Genomic DNA, 18,314 nt, shown 5'->3' with positions numbered 1-18,314 from the left:
ATTGTTAGTCGGGAGACCGGAGGAAAAAAGACCTTTGGGGAGGCCGAGACGTAGATGGGAGGATAATATTAAAATGGATTTGAGGGAGGTGGGATATGATGATAGGGACTGGATTAATCTTGCACAGGATAGGGACCGATGGCGGGCTTATGTGAGGGCGGCAATGAACCTTCGAGTTCCTTAAAAGCCATTTGTAAGTAAATAAGTAAGTCCAGTTAGCAAGGGGTGAGTTAGGTCGCACACTGTTTTTGGCCAACAGCCCGATCTGTTTGTTGCTTGTCAGCAAAGAAGTAAATATAATTAGGAACAATCCACCTGCATCACATCATCCACGTGAGTCAGCCTAGACTATAAGGAGACATGAATAACATCGCCTTAGCCCCATTGTTTGTCTGCAAAGATTTTTCTAAGACAAGTTTCTGGGTTCTTGGCGAAGTCTTCACAATGTGCATCCTCGAGACAATTTCAAGTTCACTATGCGAAGATATTTTAGGTCGCGAGAACGGGTACACAGACATAGAAACACACACACAAAAGGAGGTCAGGTACAAACACATCAAACTAGATATTAAATTGAGTATTAAAATAAGAAAATGGGCAAAATTAGAGTTGGAACTAATGCCCTATTTCTATTTTTCTCCGGGTGTGATAGAACAATGAAAAGTTGCAGTATAAAACTATGATCCTTTCAGCAAGAAAGCAGTAGTGAATTACTCAGACTTTGATTTTGATAAACCCACAATATTTCAACGGTTAGATCTTACCTCAGAAGCCACAAAGAAGTAATTTAAAATCTCCGTTTTGAGATACAGCTTTATGACTTACTTCCTTTGATTACAAAAATATATACGCAACTATCCATCCCTGCAATTCGAGAGTACCAACATCAAAACAAGCATAATATGCTACATAGGCCCGGTTTCTTCAACCTTTGTTAAAATGCACCTAACATAGCGTTAATTAACTGTTAGTTAAAAGTATGAATTGCTGTTAAAAATATTGCGTTTCTTCGACTTTACATTTCACATTTTAACATTCTGTTTGTTAACTCTCTGTTAGGACCAGAGATTCTAGAGTTTAACCATAACCTATAACCAAGTATAGGCTCGCTTCTGTTTTCTGAACTCTGACAATTGCGATTCTCGCTTGTTTCCGTTGTTTGATTCAGAGAGAATAGAAGTCTTTCTATTCTCTCAGGTTTGATTTCAGCTTCTTTCCTCGTCTGTATCACAATAGCGTGGAGCGGCGTATTTTTTATTTTATTTTAGTAGGTTATTTTACGACGCTTTATCAACATCTTAGGTTATTTAGCGTATGAATGAGATGAAGGTGATAATGCCGGTGAAATGAGTCCGGGGTCCAACACCGAAAGTTACCCATCATTTGCTCATATTGGGTTGAGGGAAAACCCCGGAAAAAACCTCAACCAGGTAACTTGTCCCGACCGGGAATCGAACCCGGGCCACCTGGTTTCGCGACCAGACGCGCTGACCGTTACTCCACAGGTGTGGACAGCGGCGTATTGGTATTGCTGTTATGAAATGGAAAATACTGGAACAAAAAGAAATCTTGGGACTAATTTCTCTTCATTCGAAAGAAACCTTCTGCTGGAAATTATTTCGCAGTTTAAACCAATTAATGAGAATAAACAAACAAACGGACAAAGCTACCACTCTTCTCTTCGTTACTTCTTAACTACAATACAAATTAACAGAACGTAACCCCAGCCATGGATCTGTCAATGTGACGCAATATATTGGGCATTGATATTCCCGGATTTGAACTCCTTGGCCTCTCTGTACAGATACTTAGAATAATTTGTATGCCAAGAGAGACATTGTCGAGAAAAGTTCCACTAGAGATAAAAGGCCATAACTGGAGCTAAAGTTTTTGTAATACACTTCTCTGCCAGACATAGAAGGAGCGCTTTTCAACATATATTTGTAGATGATTATCAACAGATCTCCTTTTTTAATACTTTTCCATTAGAATAAAAATGTTCTTCGCTGTACTTTCAAACTCCAGTCCCACGTTTTCCTAGCCTAACGACAAACATTCATCTCAATATCTGAATTTTATTAAAGAAGGCATCCTCTCAAATTTTGACCAATCCTACTAATCACTCTGTGTGTGTGTGTGCGTGTGCTGTACGTATGTATGTATATATGTGTATGTATGTATGTAAATGTTTAAATGTTATGTTTTATTTAACGATGCTCGCAACTGCAGAGGTTAAATGCCATCGACCTGGCCCGGGATCGAACCCGCAATCTTGGGCATAGAAGGCCAGCGCTATACCAACTCGCCAACCAGGTCGACTGTATGTATGTATGTATGTACGTACGTACAGAGCAATCATTTAGTCCTGACAGCTCAGCGACGCGAAAGAGGGGAAGTAATAGGAGTAGTGGGGAGAACTCCAGAGTAGAGAGAAGGGCGAGAGATCAGTAAAGGAATGTAGTACAGCTTAATTGTACTAGAAACAAACAGCTCTACGGCACGCATGACATCCTATCGCTCCGAAGGCAAGCGAGTTACTAACCCAAACACCCCTTGGCGTAACTAAATGGACTCGCCTGACCCAGGCGCACATCTTCGGCCACTGTCAGGACTAAATAATCGTATTGTATGTAGGCTATGTATGTTTTTCCTACTGTGCATAACTTTTATTTTTATCCAACTTGTCGGTCTAGGTGACGCAGTTGGTAAAGTGCTGGCCGTCTATGCCCGAGGTTGCGGGTTCGATCCCGGGCCAGGTGGATGACATTTAAGTGTGCTTAAATGCGGCAGGCTCATGTCAGTAGATTTACTGGCATGTAAAAGAACTTCTGCGGGACAAAATTCCGGCACATCGGCGACGCTGATATAAACTCGGCAGTTACAAGCGTCGTTAATTAAACCATAAAATAACATTTATCCAACTTACACCAATGCGGGTAGGGGAGAAGTCATTAAAATCCACACAGGTAAACTCGTAGGAACAGGGTTTCACATTCAAACACTGATAAGGATACGATGATGATGATGATGATGATGATCATGATCATGATCATGATGATGATGATGATGATGATGATGATGATGTTGTTGTTGTTGTAAATGACATTCTCAATCCACTTGCGCCTTAACTTCTCTTGACGCTATTTCTTCCAATTTAAGTACGGTACGCGAGCTATTAAAAAACTAAATAGACAAATTACTATCTACTTTCACAGCTGCTATAACATGCATTTGTGTCACTGTTTGTTTAATGACTTAGTATTTTACCGTTTTAGTAAGTAATTTAATTTATTTTTGCTAATTATGCACTACATGTAATGTTTATGAGAATAATATGAGTGAGTGAGTTAAGGTTATCCATACTTTATGTACCAATATAATGAGTCTAATTTTTCAATTCTAACAGAGTGGTGAGGGCTCGAGTTTGGATGAAGAGGGTGCTATGACGTCGGAAGGTCTCTCGTGGCGCCGACTTCACATGAGCAGAGCCAAGCTGAAAGCCACCGCCACAACGTCAGAACTCTTGTCAGGATTTGCGATGGTAAGTTTAATATTTACATCGTGGTCCATTAAAACTTCTTATTCCGAAGATTCAAATAAGCATTTCGGATATTCTAACATGTTTTTGGGTTCACTATCCCCTGGAATATTACCACCACTACAAGCACTTCTCAGTATATCCTTCCTTATAAACAAGTAAACGTCGGCAATACGTCTAAACTATTCCTTATGTCATATTAATAACAGCAGACATCTATAATAGTAATTACGATACAAGTGTTGAAAGTGGCATTTTTCTGAGTAGGGATGTTGGCGAAACGAGGCCGTAGGCTGAGTGTAACAAACCTACAAACAAAATTAAATCATTTTTAAAGAGGGTACTGTACACTGTTTTTAGACAATAGTTCAATATTTCGAAATACATTAGAAAATTTAATAATTTATGTACACAGTGTTCTGCCCAAGGGCAGGTCTTTCCTTGCAAACCTAGAATTTTCCAATCTTTCCTATTTTCCACCTTCCTCTTAGTCTCCGCATACGATCCATATTGGCTAGCTTAATCTTGTCTATCATCTGATATTTTCTTCTGCCCGAAATGAAAAGAATTTACGTCTTTTACTTGAAATGACTGAGTCTGACATCTGGCGGAAAATGTATTATACATTAGGCCTATGGCTGGACTTTCAAACGCGCCTCCGAAAATTAATAATATTCTGGAAGTGAACCGCAAGAAATAAAAGAAGTTGCAGAGAGTAAGTTGAAATTATTACCAGCAAAATCAAGGAAGCTATATGATATATCATACGAGGGTTGGATAACAAGTAATGGCGACACGCAATGCTACGTCAGCCACGGAAGTCAAATGTAGTCCCGTCGCTCTTATTTCCGGCAGCCAATCAAGTTGCAGGTGGGCTACATTTAAACGTATGCGTCTTGCCATTCGCTGCTGATGACGTTATGCACTTCCTAAGGCTCGATAAACACTTAATATAATCGCCCGCTATTTTGGTTCTTTCATTGGCGTTCGCAGAAAGCACACGAGGACATTATTTGCCTCTCAATTACAGTCCGTTTGATTTATTATCATGGGAGCTACGACATGATAATATTTAACGGTGCGGCAAATAGATTTCTCGTTTGGTAGCTCGGCAACGAAGGAACAAAAATGGCGAACAATACTACCTACCTAGACTTTATAGAGCCTTTACTTCCTAAGGCATAAGCAAAGAGAAGGCATAAGCAAAGAGAAGGAGTCACGTCGGAAATAACAGTGACGCTAAGTTTACAGTAATGTTAAGTAATGTGTTGAGTGTTATGAATCTACAGCAATCGGGCATAAGAGTTTTCTGCACTTCGCATCCTTCTTGTAATTCTAAAGCAGTTCTTAGTGGCGTCCTAAGAAACAGAGAATTTGGAGTTTGTGTTCTCAGTATTTTATCAGCACTATGAACAAGTGAACTTCTTGTAAATATTCTACACAAAAAAGTTGGACAGTTTTAATATCCAAACTGTGTTCTGCCTCTATGATTTCTTTCACATTTTCTGGTTTATACAAAGCGGTAGGACTCATCAAGCCTTTCAGAAGCCGTGGGTCATTGAACAATCATATTCGCTAAGTGACTTTTCTACATGATGGACAGGCCATAAAAGGGACACAGGAAATTACTCGCCTTTTAAGTCATAGTAATTGTGAGGACTGTCTGGCAAGGGACGAACTCGTATGGACGACGTCCTCTGCCTGTCTTGACGTGAGTGCTTCAAGGTTATGCTAGTTCAAGAAGCAGGTTGCATAACCGGGAACAATATATTGTCCTAAGAATAGCCTACACACCCTATGGCGTTCTGTACGAACACAAAAATTCATGCTTCCTTCAGATGAGGATGAGGATGGGAAAAGATACAGAAAATATAACGGTCCACCCAATGCCGATCTGTATCTTTAACAAATAATGCACTACGTTCATACTTCCTTGAGAAGACGAGATGAGAGGAGAGGCGAGGCGAGAAGAGCTTTAGTCCAAGAGGACTATATATAGCCCAGTCAGTGGAATTATGTTTCTGTGCAAACATTCATGCTTTGGAAGAAGAAAGGAAGAAAATATGTACAAACGACTCTCTCAGTAACTTTTTGTATAGGCCTACTATAGCACTAACATTCATATTTCAGAGGAGGAGGAGGAGGAGGAAGAGGAAGAGGAAGAGGAAGAAGAAGAAGAAGAAGAAGAAGAAAGAGTGGAGTGGAGTAAAGAAATAAATCGGTCTATTCAGTAATATTCTGTAATATAGATAGTTGCTAACCACTAGGATCGCTAATACCACCTCATTACAGACAATGCGAAATAGTACCGGCACAGTCTATTGTTCCTAGCACCCTCACAACTCAAGCTTCGTGACTGCATATACTAGACTGTGGAACTATCTTTTCTCTTTTTTCTCTCTCTCTTTTACGGAGGAGGGACCCTTGTTTGTAAGCTGCCTATTAGTGCTGTTGTGAAGAGAGATGACATAAGAGATAAGCAACTAATTAAAGGTTGATATACTTTTTAACAAGGAAGAAGGAAGAGAAGTGGGTAGAAAATTTATCAGAAACAATGAATGAAAATTAACCTTACACTGAAAACACTGGAGGTCCTACACAACCAACTGACAGGAATCAAAGGGCAGACAGAGAGAGAGAGAGAGAGAGAGAGAAATGGGCGTTGGTATTCATCCTATCAAACTTGTGACGACGTCGCGGGAGATAATAGTTTCTGTCGTTGACACTCACTAATGATGAAACCTATTTGTACTTCCAATACGCATGATGATAACATAATCTATCCTTATTTATGACTAAAGAAAAAAACCCAGTTGTTCATCTACTCGACCCAAAACCACACCTGTGGAGTAACGGTCAGCGCGTCTGGCCGCGAAACCAGGTGGCCCAGGTTCGATTCCCGGTCGGGGCAAGTTACCTGGTTGAGGTTTTTCCGGGGTTTCCCCTCAACCCAATATGAGCAAATGCTGGGTAACTTTCGGTGCTGGACCCCGGACTCATTTCACCGGCATTATCACCTTCATCTCATGCAGACGCTAAATAACCTAATAACCTACTAAAATAAAAAATAAAATCGACCCAAAATCAAATACGCTTACGGATATTATAATAAGAACGCACGAATGTCTAGTCTCTGAAAGGAGGGGTCGACGACACGTCTTACCTAGTGCGTACTCCACACCCGACAAAGAAATTAATACTGTTCTCCAACCAGGAGATCAACCGTGAAAGGAATGTGCTTACTATTGCCTCATCTATTGGAACGAAGTAGATAAATAATATTACAGTTATAACGTCAGTTTAAAAACCATGCGCTCTCCTGCATATGTTATTTCCTGTATGAAGAGATTAAAAGACAGGAGATTAACTGTGATCTAATTTTGTAACTAGGGTAGTATCAATATGTCTGTATCAATGTTATGGTTTGTGCTGTGAGAGCTAGCCAATAGAGATAAGAGTACCCACGTGTGTGACCTTATGACATCTTATGACATCAACATTCATTCACAGCATTACCCCCCTTCGTCTCATCCGGCGGAGACTTTCTCGTGGTTGGAGCACAGTAGCCAGTGTGAAATACTAGGTGCGAAGGCCCTCCTACGTCACAAGTCTAATTCTATGGTCTCAGTGCGTGGTAAATAGATAATATGTCAATAATTTTTCGGTAGAGTCCGGTGGTGCTAACTTATATCGAGCTCACTTAACAATTATCAGATATATGAGATATATTTAATTTAACTTATAAACTCAAGTGTTTAGCCCACCCAATGTTGTAAATTATTTAAGACTGTACATTAGGATGCATAATTATGATTTCTAACAATTGTTGTGATAAGTGCGTAAGAATGATGTCATATTTAGTTAAAAATTAAAAAATAAAATCTGTACAAAGCAATTAACAACACGTTTTTAGCTTCAGAACACTAGCCAATTAAAGAAATGATATTTCTGAATAATTCATTCTCTATTTGTAATATTATTTAACCCGTAAAAACTAAAGAAAAAAGGTACTTTACTAACAACTTCAAATCAATGTAACTTTGAAAATATTGCGATTAGGACAAATGTTTATGACATTTTCTTGCTCAGAATGTTTTCGGAAATAAGCTCCGTAAGTGTCGGTAAATCCTCGTGAATCACCCTGTAGGCCTATATGATACACAAGAGATACTTGAGCACACAGACGCATCGTTCCCCCCCTTTCCAGTAACTTTTGTTAAATTTGACCAAACACTCGACTTTAGTCATAATGATTCCTGGATAATACAGAAAAAAGTGACCTAAACCTTACAGCACAAAACACTGTTAAAATCGATATTCAAAATATGTAAGTTTTTGTAGGGTTTCCATGAGAAGAAATTCTATAGGAAGACATGGAATCTAAAATAAGAGGACACTGCTGAAAAAAGGAGGACTTTTTGAAAAATTGGTATGAACAAAATTAAAGATTAAAGTAATGGCTCACCTTACTCAGTTTTCTCACTAGTTGCTGGATCAGTATTATATCTGTACCCTACTTATCGGTGGAGCCCACTTTGTGCACAAGAGCCTGAACAGACAAACTTCTATCTTGTAACAAATAACTATGGAACTGTTCACAGCACATGTCCTTGAAATTATATTTCACCATGATGATACCTCTGACTGTCTCCGTTAGCATGCGATTTCGTTCTTTTGACCATTGGGCAGATATCAGGGAAAATATCTCTCAGCACTTCCATTGTGACTTGGGATAAATAAATAGAATTGACATATTTTTAAGAGTTCTGAGAAAGTTTCAGTGCTCGCAGAATATTTGGAATTGAAGAATTTGTACCATTGTTTATCTAAACCTAAATCTTTGTCCAAATTAACTTGATTGGCATACCTTTGTGCATTGTTGAATAAAATTAATAAAATAGCTTAGAATCATGAATAGTGATGTTTGTAGAGCGTAAGAATTCAATGCATGTCAATAGGTAATCATATTTTATTTTTTTTTGTGCTCCAGCTTCAACCATTGAAAGCAGTTAATTCTTTCATAGGTTTTTACTATTTGTTTAGATATGCTATGTCCTATAATACTTACTTACTTACTTACTAGCTTTTAAGGAATCCGGAGGTTCATTGCCGCCCTCACATAAGCCCGCCATTGGTCCCTATCCTGAGCAATATTAATCCAGCCTCTACCATCATATCCCACCTCCCTCAAATTCGTTTTAATATTGTCCTCCCATCTACGTCTCGGCCTCCCTAAAGGTCTTTTACCCTCCGGCCTCCCAACTAACACTCTATATGCACTTATGGATTCGCTCATAGGTGCTACATGCACTGCCCATCTCAAACGTCTGGATTTAATGTTCGTAATTATGTCAGGTGAAGAATACAATGCGTGCAGTTCTGCGTTGTGTAACTTTCTCCATTCTCCTGTAACTTCATCCCTCTTAGCCCCAAATATTTTCCTAAGCTCCTTATTCTCAAACACCCTTAACCTCTGTTCATCTCTCAAAGTGAGAGTCCAAGTTTCACAACCATAAAGAACAACCGGTAATATAACTGTTTTATAAATTCTAACTTTCAGATTTTTTTGACAGCAGACTGGATAATAAAAGCTTCTCAACCGAATAATAACAGGCATTTCCCATATTTATTCTGTGTTTAATTTCCTCCAGAGTATCATTTATATTTGTTACTGTTGCTCCCAGGTACTTGAATTTTTCCACCTCTTCAAAAGATAAATTTCCAATTTTTACATTTCCATTTCGTACAATATTCTGGTCACGAGACATAATCATATACTTTGTATTTTCGGGATTTACTTCCAAACCTATCGCTTTACTTGCTTCAAGTAAAATTTCCGTGATTTCCCTAATCGTTTGTGGATTTTCTCCTAACATATTCACGTCATCCGCATAGACAAGCTGCTGATGTAACCCGTTCAATTCCAAACCCTCTCTGTTATCCTGGACGTCCCTAATGGCATACTCTAGACTAGAGCAAAGTTAAAAAGTAGAGGTGACAGTGCAACTCCTTGCTTTAGCCCACAGCGAACTGGAAACGCATCTGACAGAAACTGACCTATACGGATTCTGCTGTACTTTTCACTGAGACACATTTTAATTAATCGAACTAGTTTCTTGGGAATATGTATAATATTGCACATTATTCAATATTCATATTAATTCTAGTTGAAATGCGAAATGCCGGATATTTCAATTTTTTTAATGCCTGCCGGACAGGATAAAATGATTAAAAAAGAGGACATGTCCTCCTTTCGCCGGACGGATGTGTAACCCTAAGTTTTTGTTCATAAACATCTATACTAATAATAAATCTGTAGCCGAAATTTTTCTAGTAATTTTCGATTTTCCAAAAATAATTGGTCCTAACATATATAATTAACCACCCTGAAACCGAAAATCGCTTTTTTGAAATTTTCGTTTATATGTCTGTCTGTCTGTATGTTTGTTACCTTTTCACACGATAATGGCTGAATGGATTTCGATGAAAACTGGAATATAAATTAAGTTCGTTGTAACTTAGATTTTAGGCTATATGGCATTCAAAGTACATTATTTAAAAGGGGGGTTATAAGGGGACCTGAATTAAATAAATCGAAATATATCGCTTATTATTGATTTTTGTGAAAAATGTTACATAACAAAAGTTTCTTTAAAAATCATTTGCGATAAGTTTTATTCTTTGAAAAAGTTTGATAGGACTGATATTTAATGAGATAAATGAGTTTTAAAATAAAAATAACTGCCATCTAAGGCAGTGTAACGAAATAAAAAACAAATGACTTGGTCTATAAGGGGCCTTGGACATCAACAATCGAAAGCTATGAAAGATAGCCTACAGAGAATGTTTCTGTGTTTGTATGAAGTAATATGGGAAGTTAAATTAACCGATTTGTATAATTAATTATTATTTCACCATTGGAAAGTGTAGTTTCTCTAGATGGACATAATACTATAATGTTATTACAGAAGCTTCTGATATAATAATGTAATATAATATAATATAATATAATATAATATAATGTAATATAATATAATTTATTTGAAGGGTTCAGAACCATAGTGGGCCAAGCGCCATTTACTGAATACGTAGAAAACAACAAGGGTTAAAATTAAGTTATCACCATAATTCAATGGAAACATATAGCAAGTAAACTAAAGTATACACATTAAATCTAAATGATGTCAATGTTCATTAAACTATGGTTGCATGTAATAACAATTACGAAACATGTTAAAGGAATTGTCATTGCACCAAATGAGTGCTTTCTGGACCAAAATGGTCGCATTTTAATTATTTAAATACAATTTAAATTAAGTAACATATTAAACGATTTATCCTTCTATCAAACACGAATGTTCCCTGGATCAAACGTCCTATTTTAATTATGTAATTACTTTATATTTATTTCTAACAGGTGCAGCGGAGCGCACGGGTACGGCTAGTACCAATAATAAAAGTAATCTTGAACTTACCATTATTTCCGCACGTCTCTTGTTCCAGGTGGCGATGGTGGAGCTTCAAATAAACGAACCAACAAATGTCCCTGAATGGTTGTTCGTCATGTTCTCGGTGTGTACGACAGTGCTGGTGGCTGTGCACATATTCGCACTGATGATCAGCACGTATCTACTACCGAATATCGACGCCATCAGCAAACTGCAAGTGCACGAGCTGGTCAGCGAATCGCCCCACGAGAGAATGCGCGGTTTCATAGAACTAGCGTGGGCCTTCTCGACAGTATTAGGACTGTTCCTCTTCTTGGTGGAGATCGCCATCTTGTGTTGGGTTAAGTTCTGGGACTATTCCTTCACGGCGGCCTGGGCGGCAACCATCATTGTGATTCCTGTGTTGATAGTTTTCGTGGCCTTCGCCGTACACTTCTATCACAATCTTGTGGTGTATAAATGCGAGTCCACTGTGACGGACCTCCAACAGCTAGAAGACATGAAGAAACAATTGGATACTGCAGGCTGTAGTCCAGTTTGAGAGTTCCAACATATGGACATGACCACAACTTTAAGTCACAATCTAATTTTACATTTGAGTTTCAAATGAAACGGCAGCTTTGTTTAGAAACTACCTAACGTTTGCTACAATAGATCTGTTGATATGTTTTGAGCAGACTTCCTATCAGTTTCAGTTCTGTAAATCCATACACTCTAAAATTATGTCATATTCATAAGTTGAAAGATCCTGATGTAAACATAGGCAGAGTAAAGTGTTTACCACTATAGTAAGTTTGTTAACAGTTCTAGCATTTGATGATGTCATTATGTGAAAATATTATGCAAATCTAGTCTTTCAGGTAAAGCTCCCTGTAAAGCAGATTTGATGCATATAGAGAGTTAGTTGGGAGACCGGAGGGAAAAAGACCTTTGGGGAGGCCGAGACGTAGATGGGAGGATAATATTAAAATGGATTTGAGGGAGGTGGGATATGATGATAGAGACTGGATTAATCTTGCACAGGATAGAGACCGATGGCGGGCTTATGTGAGGGCGGCAATGAACCTTCGGGTTCCTTAAAAGCCATTTGTAAGTATGTAAGTAAAGCAGATTTGAACAATTTCAAGGGAAAAATTGTTCCGGGGCCGGGTATCAATCCCGGGACGTCTGGTTGAACGTACAAGCGCTCTACCAACTGAGCTACCCGGGAACTCCACCCGACACCGTCTCAACTCTTCCCTTTATTGTTTACTACGTCACTTCCTCGTTGAGTAATAAGAGAATCTTTGTGCATCATTAGCAAAGCTCGGAAGTTGGGGACTTGTGTCTTTGAACGTGGCTAAGCGACCGGACTTCAATGTCAACAAACTCCCGCTTCCAGCACGGAGGTACTGTCAGGTCTGCTATAAAAGTGGTTCCTGGCTGGAACAACATAATGATAATATTATGATAGGTTGAAACATCTAATTTTATAGCATATATATAAATAAACATGCAAAATACATCAAATTTACAGTTCTGCTCTGTACATTTCATTACAGTGTATATGACTACATGCATTCGAAGATTTTCGAACCCATAAATTCTTCGTCTGTTAGTTAAACATGATTTGAAACGAAGGAAACTTATTTCCACGTCACATGAAGTGACGGGAGCAAACTTTAATTTTTTATTTTATTTATTTTAACTAGCTACCTAGTGAGTACAAATTGCATTTATAAAATAAAAATGTTTCTAGCCACTACCGTAAGAGTCAGGCTCGTGTACGGTGTGGTCTTAGTGAATAATATAACATAAAATTTACAAGGACAGTTTACTAAATACAGTAATTAACTTAATTCAAACCAATAAATACAACACAAGAGCAAGAATAAAGAAGAAAGGGAAAACGAGAGAAAAATACACATTTAATATAAATTGACAATCCGACAGAAGCCAGTGATATTCAATAAAAACATGAATATAGTCGATAGAAATAAAAGGTAAAAAAAGTACATTTGTTACTATTATATATCATGGATAATTTTACAAAATTCTTTTTTAAAGGTTTCAATTTTAAAAAATTTCAAATTTGGAAAATGGTTTGAAATTTTATTATAAAGTCTTGGGCCTAAATAAAATACTGAATATTTCACTGTCACTGTTTCCTGTTCGATTTTCAGCAGATCTCGTATCTGAGAAAGATAAGTATATCCTAAATTTTTCTCGCAAATAGTTTTCAATTAGTGTATCACTACTAGGGAAGGTCCTTCTACGACTTGATCCATGGCTATGGACAAATTCTCCATCAATTTAAAGGACTGCAATGTATTTCAATGAATGCCCGTTTCCAACTCTAGTTCATGTGTGGTACAACTTACAAGATATAAACTCTGCATTAGAAGAAAATAATGTATCTCCTCAGAATTCCTCCACGAAATTCTGTACCTAAAATTTAAGAAATGCATTTTCAAACTTCCATAACACCCATTCGAATAACACGTATTTTCTAATTCCTCAAACAGACCGTTTACCTGTAATTCTCTTAATGTCATTGGCTTCGACGTGACACAGTTTATTCGTTCGTCTTCTTGCCATTCGATGTGACCACTTTCTTAGTACAAACGACTGTCCCTGAGCACTTGCAGCGTGAGCTTTGTGTACGTTATGCCTGTAACCTTACTCAAGCACACGACACACAAGTCCCCAAGATCCGAGCTTTGATCATTAGGGACCGGATATTTAGGTTTTTAAAAAGACAATTTTGTGTTTTTGGAATAGGCCTAGGTGAAATAAGTTTTTTTTTTTACGTTTTATGTCCAACCTGTGAAAAGGAGTCGCAAAAACTGCCCGATCGTTAAAAATGTATCCTTACAGTTAATCTTAAAAAATAGGCCTAAATAAAATTTATAAATATAGTTTACTAACTTACTACCACAGAAATCAAACATAAATCTAATCGACATGAATATCGTACTCGAAGACAAAAGTCTACTTTCCCATTAGTTGAGCCTAAATATCATACAAGTGCAGCTCTTAAACAAGGTGCTAGTTTCGGCCCAAGACTTTATAATAAAATTACAAACCATTTTCCAAATTTGAAATATTTTAAAATTGAAGCTTTAAAAAAATTAATTTATAAAATTATTCATGATATATAATAATTAACAAAATAATGTGTTTTTTTTTTTTTTTTTACTTTTTATTTCTGTTGACTATATTCATGTTGTTATTGTCCGATTGTCAATTTATATTAGTGTTTTTTCTCTCTTTTTCTCTGTCTTCTTTTTTGCTCTTGTTTGTTATATATTCGTTTGAATTAAGTTCCTTACTGTATTTAGTAAACTGTCCTTGTAAATTTTATGTTATATTATTGGCTAAGATCACGCCGTACACGAGCCTGGCTCTTACGGTAGTGGCTAGAAACTTTTTTGTTTTATAATTTTAATTTGTACTCACTAGCTAGCAAGCTAGCTAGCTAGTTAAATAATTAAATAATAATTTATTGAGGCAACATGGACCACAAAACTGACCTTTTCAAGAACCAAACTATTTACCAAAATTTATAAGATTCGAAATTTTTTAACATGTTATATTATTATGTTTCTGCTCATTTGTTGGGAAGTAAACAAAATACTAAGGGTATATAGTTAAAATCGTCATTCGTTGTAAAGCAGAATGTACAATATTGACAAACGCGAGCAGTTTTTTATTGGGTTATTTTACGACGCTGTATCAACATCTACGTTATTTAGCGTCTGATATGAAGGTGATAATGCCGGTGAAATGAGTCCGGGGTCCAGCACCGAAAGTTACCCAGCATTTGCTCGTGTTGGGTTGAGGGAAAACCCCGGAAAAAACCTCAACCAGGTAACTTGCCCCGACCGGGATTCGAACCCGGGCCACCTGGTTTCGCGGTCAGACGCGCTGATCGTTATTCCACAGGTTTGGACACGCGAGCAGTGTTACCACCCATTATATTACTTTATTATTATTATTATTATTATTATTATTATTATTATTATTATTATCATTATATTAACATTCTATTTTGTATAAAATTGTATATAAAATTTCTAGGGTGCACTGACGCTCGCAGTTGATGTGTTTACAATCTAACTGTCCGCGCGCAGTTGATGAGATTTTCAACTTTTCGCGCGTAATCGATACCCATCCGTGACAACGTCGTGACCACTTTCTGTGTAGCGCCAAAAAGGCGAATGATGCATCCACTTCCCATTGGCTGAGATGAGTGTTAAAAAATACACGGTGAAGAGCTGTCGCAAGTTGCTTCTTTGCCTGAGGGAGCTTTAGTAAAAATTCATACTCATTTCGCCCCATTAAAATTATTCGAATTTCCCAATCATACGCTATTTAATTTCTAGTATTATATTACACTATAAAATGCCGTAGTTATGGTATAGTGGTGAAGATCATTCTAGGATAAAACTGTGTGGTCTACTGTATCATAAAACATAATCTCAATTGGCAAATTGGCAATACGAGGGTTGCTATAAATATTAATCATGTAAGAGAGACAAAACATCAGAACGATCGAAACTTATGGTGTATTCGCTCTTATTCATCTGTCACATATACAGTATTTATTTTTTAATCTTATTTAAGGACGCTGTAAAAATTACTGAGTTATTTATCGTCAATGAGATTGGTGATATCGAGATAGTATTTGGCGAGACAAGTCCGAGGATTTGCCATGGCATTACTTGGAATTTGGCTTACAGTTGGGCAAAACCTCGAAAAAAAAAATGAACCGGATAATCAGCCCAAGCAGAATCGAACCCACGCCCGTCCGCAGTTCCACATTAGCAGACAAATGCGCTACCGATTGAGCTAAGACGATGGCTTTTCTGCTTATTTATCTCACAGAATTACAATGACGAAATAATAATTAAACAAGTTCATTTTAATTCAGAAATGAAGAGTCCACTGCAATAATGATGGATGTCACTTTCTTGTCGAAAATGAACCAAGACTGTCAATGCATAGCTTAAGACATGTAGAATGTACATAGAGAGTTACATGGCATTAACACTGATAGTCATTGTCCAGTAATGATCGGAAAATCACAGTTAAGCTTTGAGCGCTAAGCATTTCAAACTTTCAATTGCTTCTCCTGCAAAATGTATTCCAAATGACATCCATCATTCTTGCAGTGGACTCTTCAAATATAATCCAATTAGATTTTCGCAACCCTTTTTATCACTCCTGTTCTTTTAGTAAATTTGTATCAGTGTAATAATGACACAAACGTATTTTATTATAAAAAATTAAACAAATTAAAATTTGTTAAAAATTGGATGGCTATGAAATATTACGTTTCAGAGACTTTATAAGGATATTCATGAATATGTTCTATTAGAACATAGTATAATATTAATAAATATATAATAATAATAATAATAATAATAATAATACGCACAATTTAAAATATCTATAATGCTGGGTTTGCAGTGAAAGATCTACCCTTGGGCAGAACACTATGAATGAAAATGTATATTGTAAACAATTTTAATAATGACCTCTTCCTTCACAAAATTCTGCGTACGCCACTGCTCGCATTAATAATTAAAGCATTAAAACTGTAGTTACTTATTGATAATATAATCAATAGTCCTTTTTGTAGTTATTGATTGAATGTATGCTATATTTAATTCTTTAGGCCAGTCAGGAAGAACCATATTCAATAGAGGGGGACAAAAGTTTTTCGACTACTCTACTTAGACAGTGACGTCTAGTACAAAACCACCAACATTCCGGAAAATGGGACGTATAGTAAAGTTATAAATTACTAAAAATGTATGTTAAATCGACTTACAAAGGAACTTTAAATTCAGATTTAATACATGACGACAGTTATGTATGTATGTATGTATGTATGTATGTATGCATATGTGTATAAGACCAAAATATGCAAGTACATGTATACATAATTGAAGATTGTGACCTCAAAACGCGTTAAGTCCATTTTTATGAAAGGACTGAGCTAGTTTTTTTTTTATTCACTGGTCTACGAACTGAGCGAATTTTCAAGTGACATGCACAATAACGTACTCTTTTAGACACTGATTAGTAGACTTCGTGGAATTGCCACGAGAATCGTAAGGTTTACTACGCACACGGTATAGACTGTATGAGAAGAGTGCGTGCAACGGATAGAGTATGCCTCTGATGTAGACACTGAGCAGTATACTGTGGTTACAATACAACCTGTATCCTGCATTCAAGAAATATAATGAATGATCATTGGAGTAGGAAATGTCTAAACATGTAAATACACAATTTCATAGTGAGATATATTAACTCTTAAAATTTAATGTAAGATACTCACATCATCCTTGAATATGTGCATTGCAATGAAGAGTTACGTACATTTTGAGCGACTGCAAAGTGAACCTTCTCCGATGGTCACTTAAACAGTTTTTATATTGAGAAAATGTAATAAGTGCATATTTGAAGAACGGGAAGTCACTACTTTTTAGTACACCAACTTCAGACGTCTTATCGTGATCTGACAGTAGCCTACATCATTTATAATACGAAGTTATGAATAGGCAGAATTTTTAGCAGTAATGTTTCTCAACTTACATTTCACTTTTTCTGAAATTAGCGAATTATTATTTTGGATAACGGTTTGTGATACATTATCCACTATATTAAGGGCGTCTGAGAGTTGTAGTTTAGACGATTCTAACAGGGTGATGCTTTTGGACACGATTTTAAAATTAGAATCAATGAACAGAATATCTTCCAATAGCTTTTCAGAAGGCAATGATTTTACAGCTGCAACAGCGGAACTGTCTGTGCTATCCAATGCAACAATTACCTCCATTATTTTGCCGTAATATTCTGCATAATAATTAACAGCATCCAACCACGTTTTCCAACCGGTCAAGACTGGCTGCGGGGGTAAGGGTATTCCAGGGGCAATTGTTTGGAACAGCACCACTCTCATTGTAGTATGTTTGATTGAATTCTTGTCTGCACTGAACAAATAATAAGCTTTGACTATTCCAACCACAGTAATGCAAAAACAAGTGCTTACATAGGTAGACATTAGCTGTAGCTGCTCTATCTATTTGGACCGGTCATAACTCTTAACATGAACTGCTTATACTACGAGACCGGGCGGTCGCTCACATTCTCTATACTACCGTACAACGGCAAACTGATTTCATGCTGCGTGTGGCAATTCAACGAAGTCTACTGATTAGCGTTGTTTTGGAAGAAAACAAGCTTTAAATATGAGAGAGGTCTCAAAACATAATCGTAACGTATATGTACAAATATCGATAAAATATCGATAATGGCTAAATGGACTGATTTTTGGA

At 37.0% G+C, this 18,314-nt stretch overlaps 1 protein-coding gene across 3 annotated transcripts in view; it reads right to left on the bottom strand.

Annotated features, from left to right (window-relative positions):
- The window catches only part of SppL (signal peptide peptidase-like protein), a 433,791-nt gene that overhangs the window by 302,413 nt on the left and 113,064 nt on the right, over positions 1 to 18,314 (bottom strand). For 2 of the 3 annotated variants that reach the window (XM_069827968.1, XM_069827967.1), the window contains exon 11: positions 11,026 to 11,476. The exons of the other annotated variant lie outside the window; for it this stretch is intronic. In XM_069827968.1, coding sequence (XP_069684069.1) covers positions 11,282 to 11,476 — 195 coding nt within the window. In that variant the 3' untranslated portion in view covers positions 11,026 to 11,281. Of the gene's footprint in view, positions 1 to 11,025; positions 11,477 to 18,314 lie in introns of those variants that run through there. 3 annotated transcript variants of the gene reach the window in all.

This window comes from Periplaneta americana, chromosome 6 (assembly GCF_040183065.1).
Source record: "Periplaneta americana isolate PAMFEO1 chromosome 6, P.americana_PAMFEO1_priV1, whole genome shotgun sequence".
NCBI lineage: Eukaryota > Metazoa > Arthropoda > Insecta > Blattodea > Blattidae > Periplaneta > Periplaneta americana.
The sequence above is the reverse complement of the archived record's forward strand: the minus strand, read 5'-3'. Positions and strand labels throughout refer to the sequence as shown.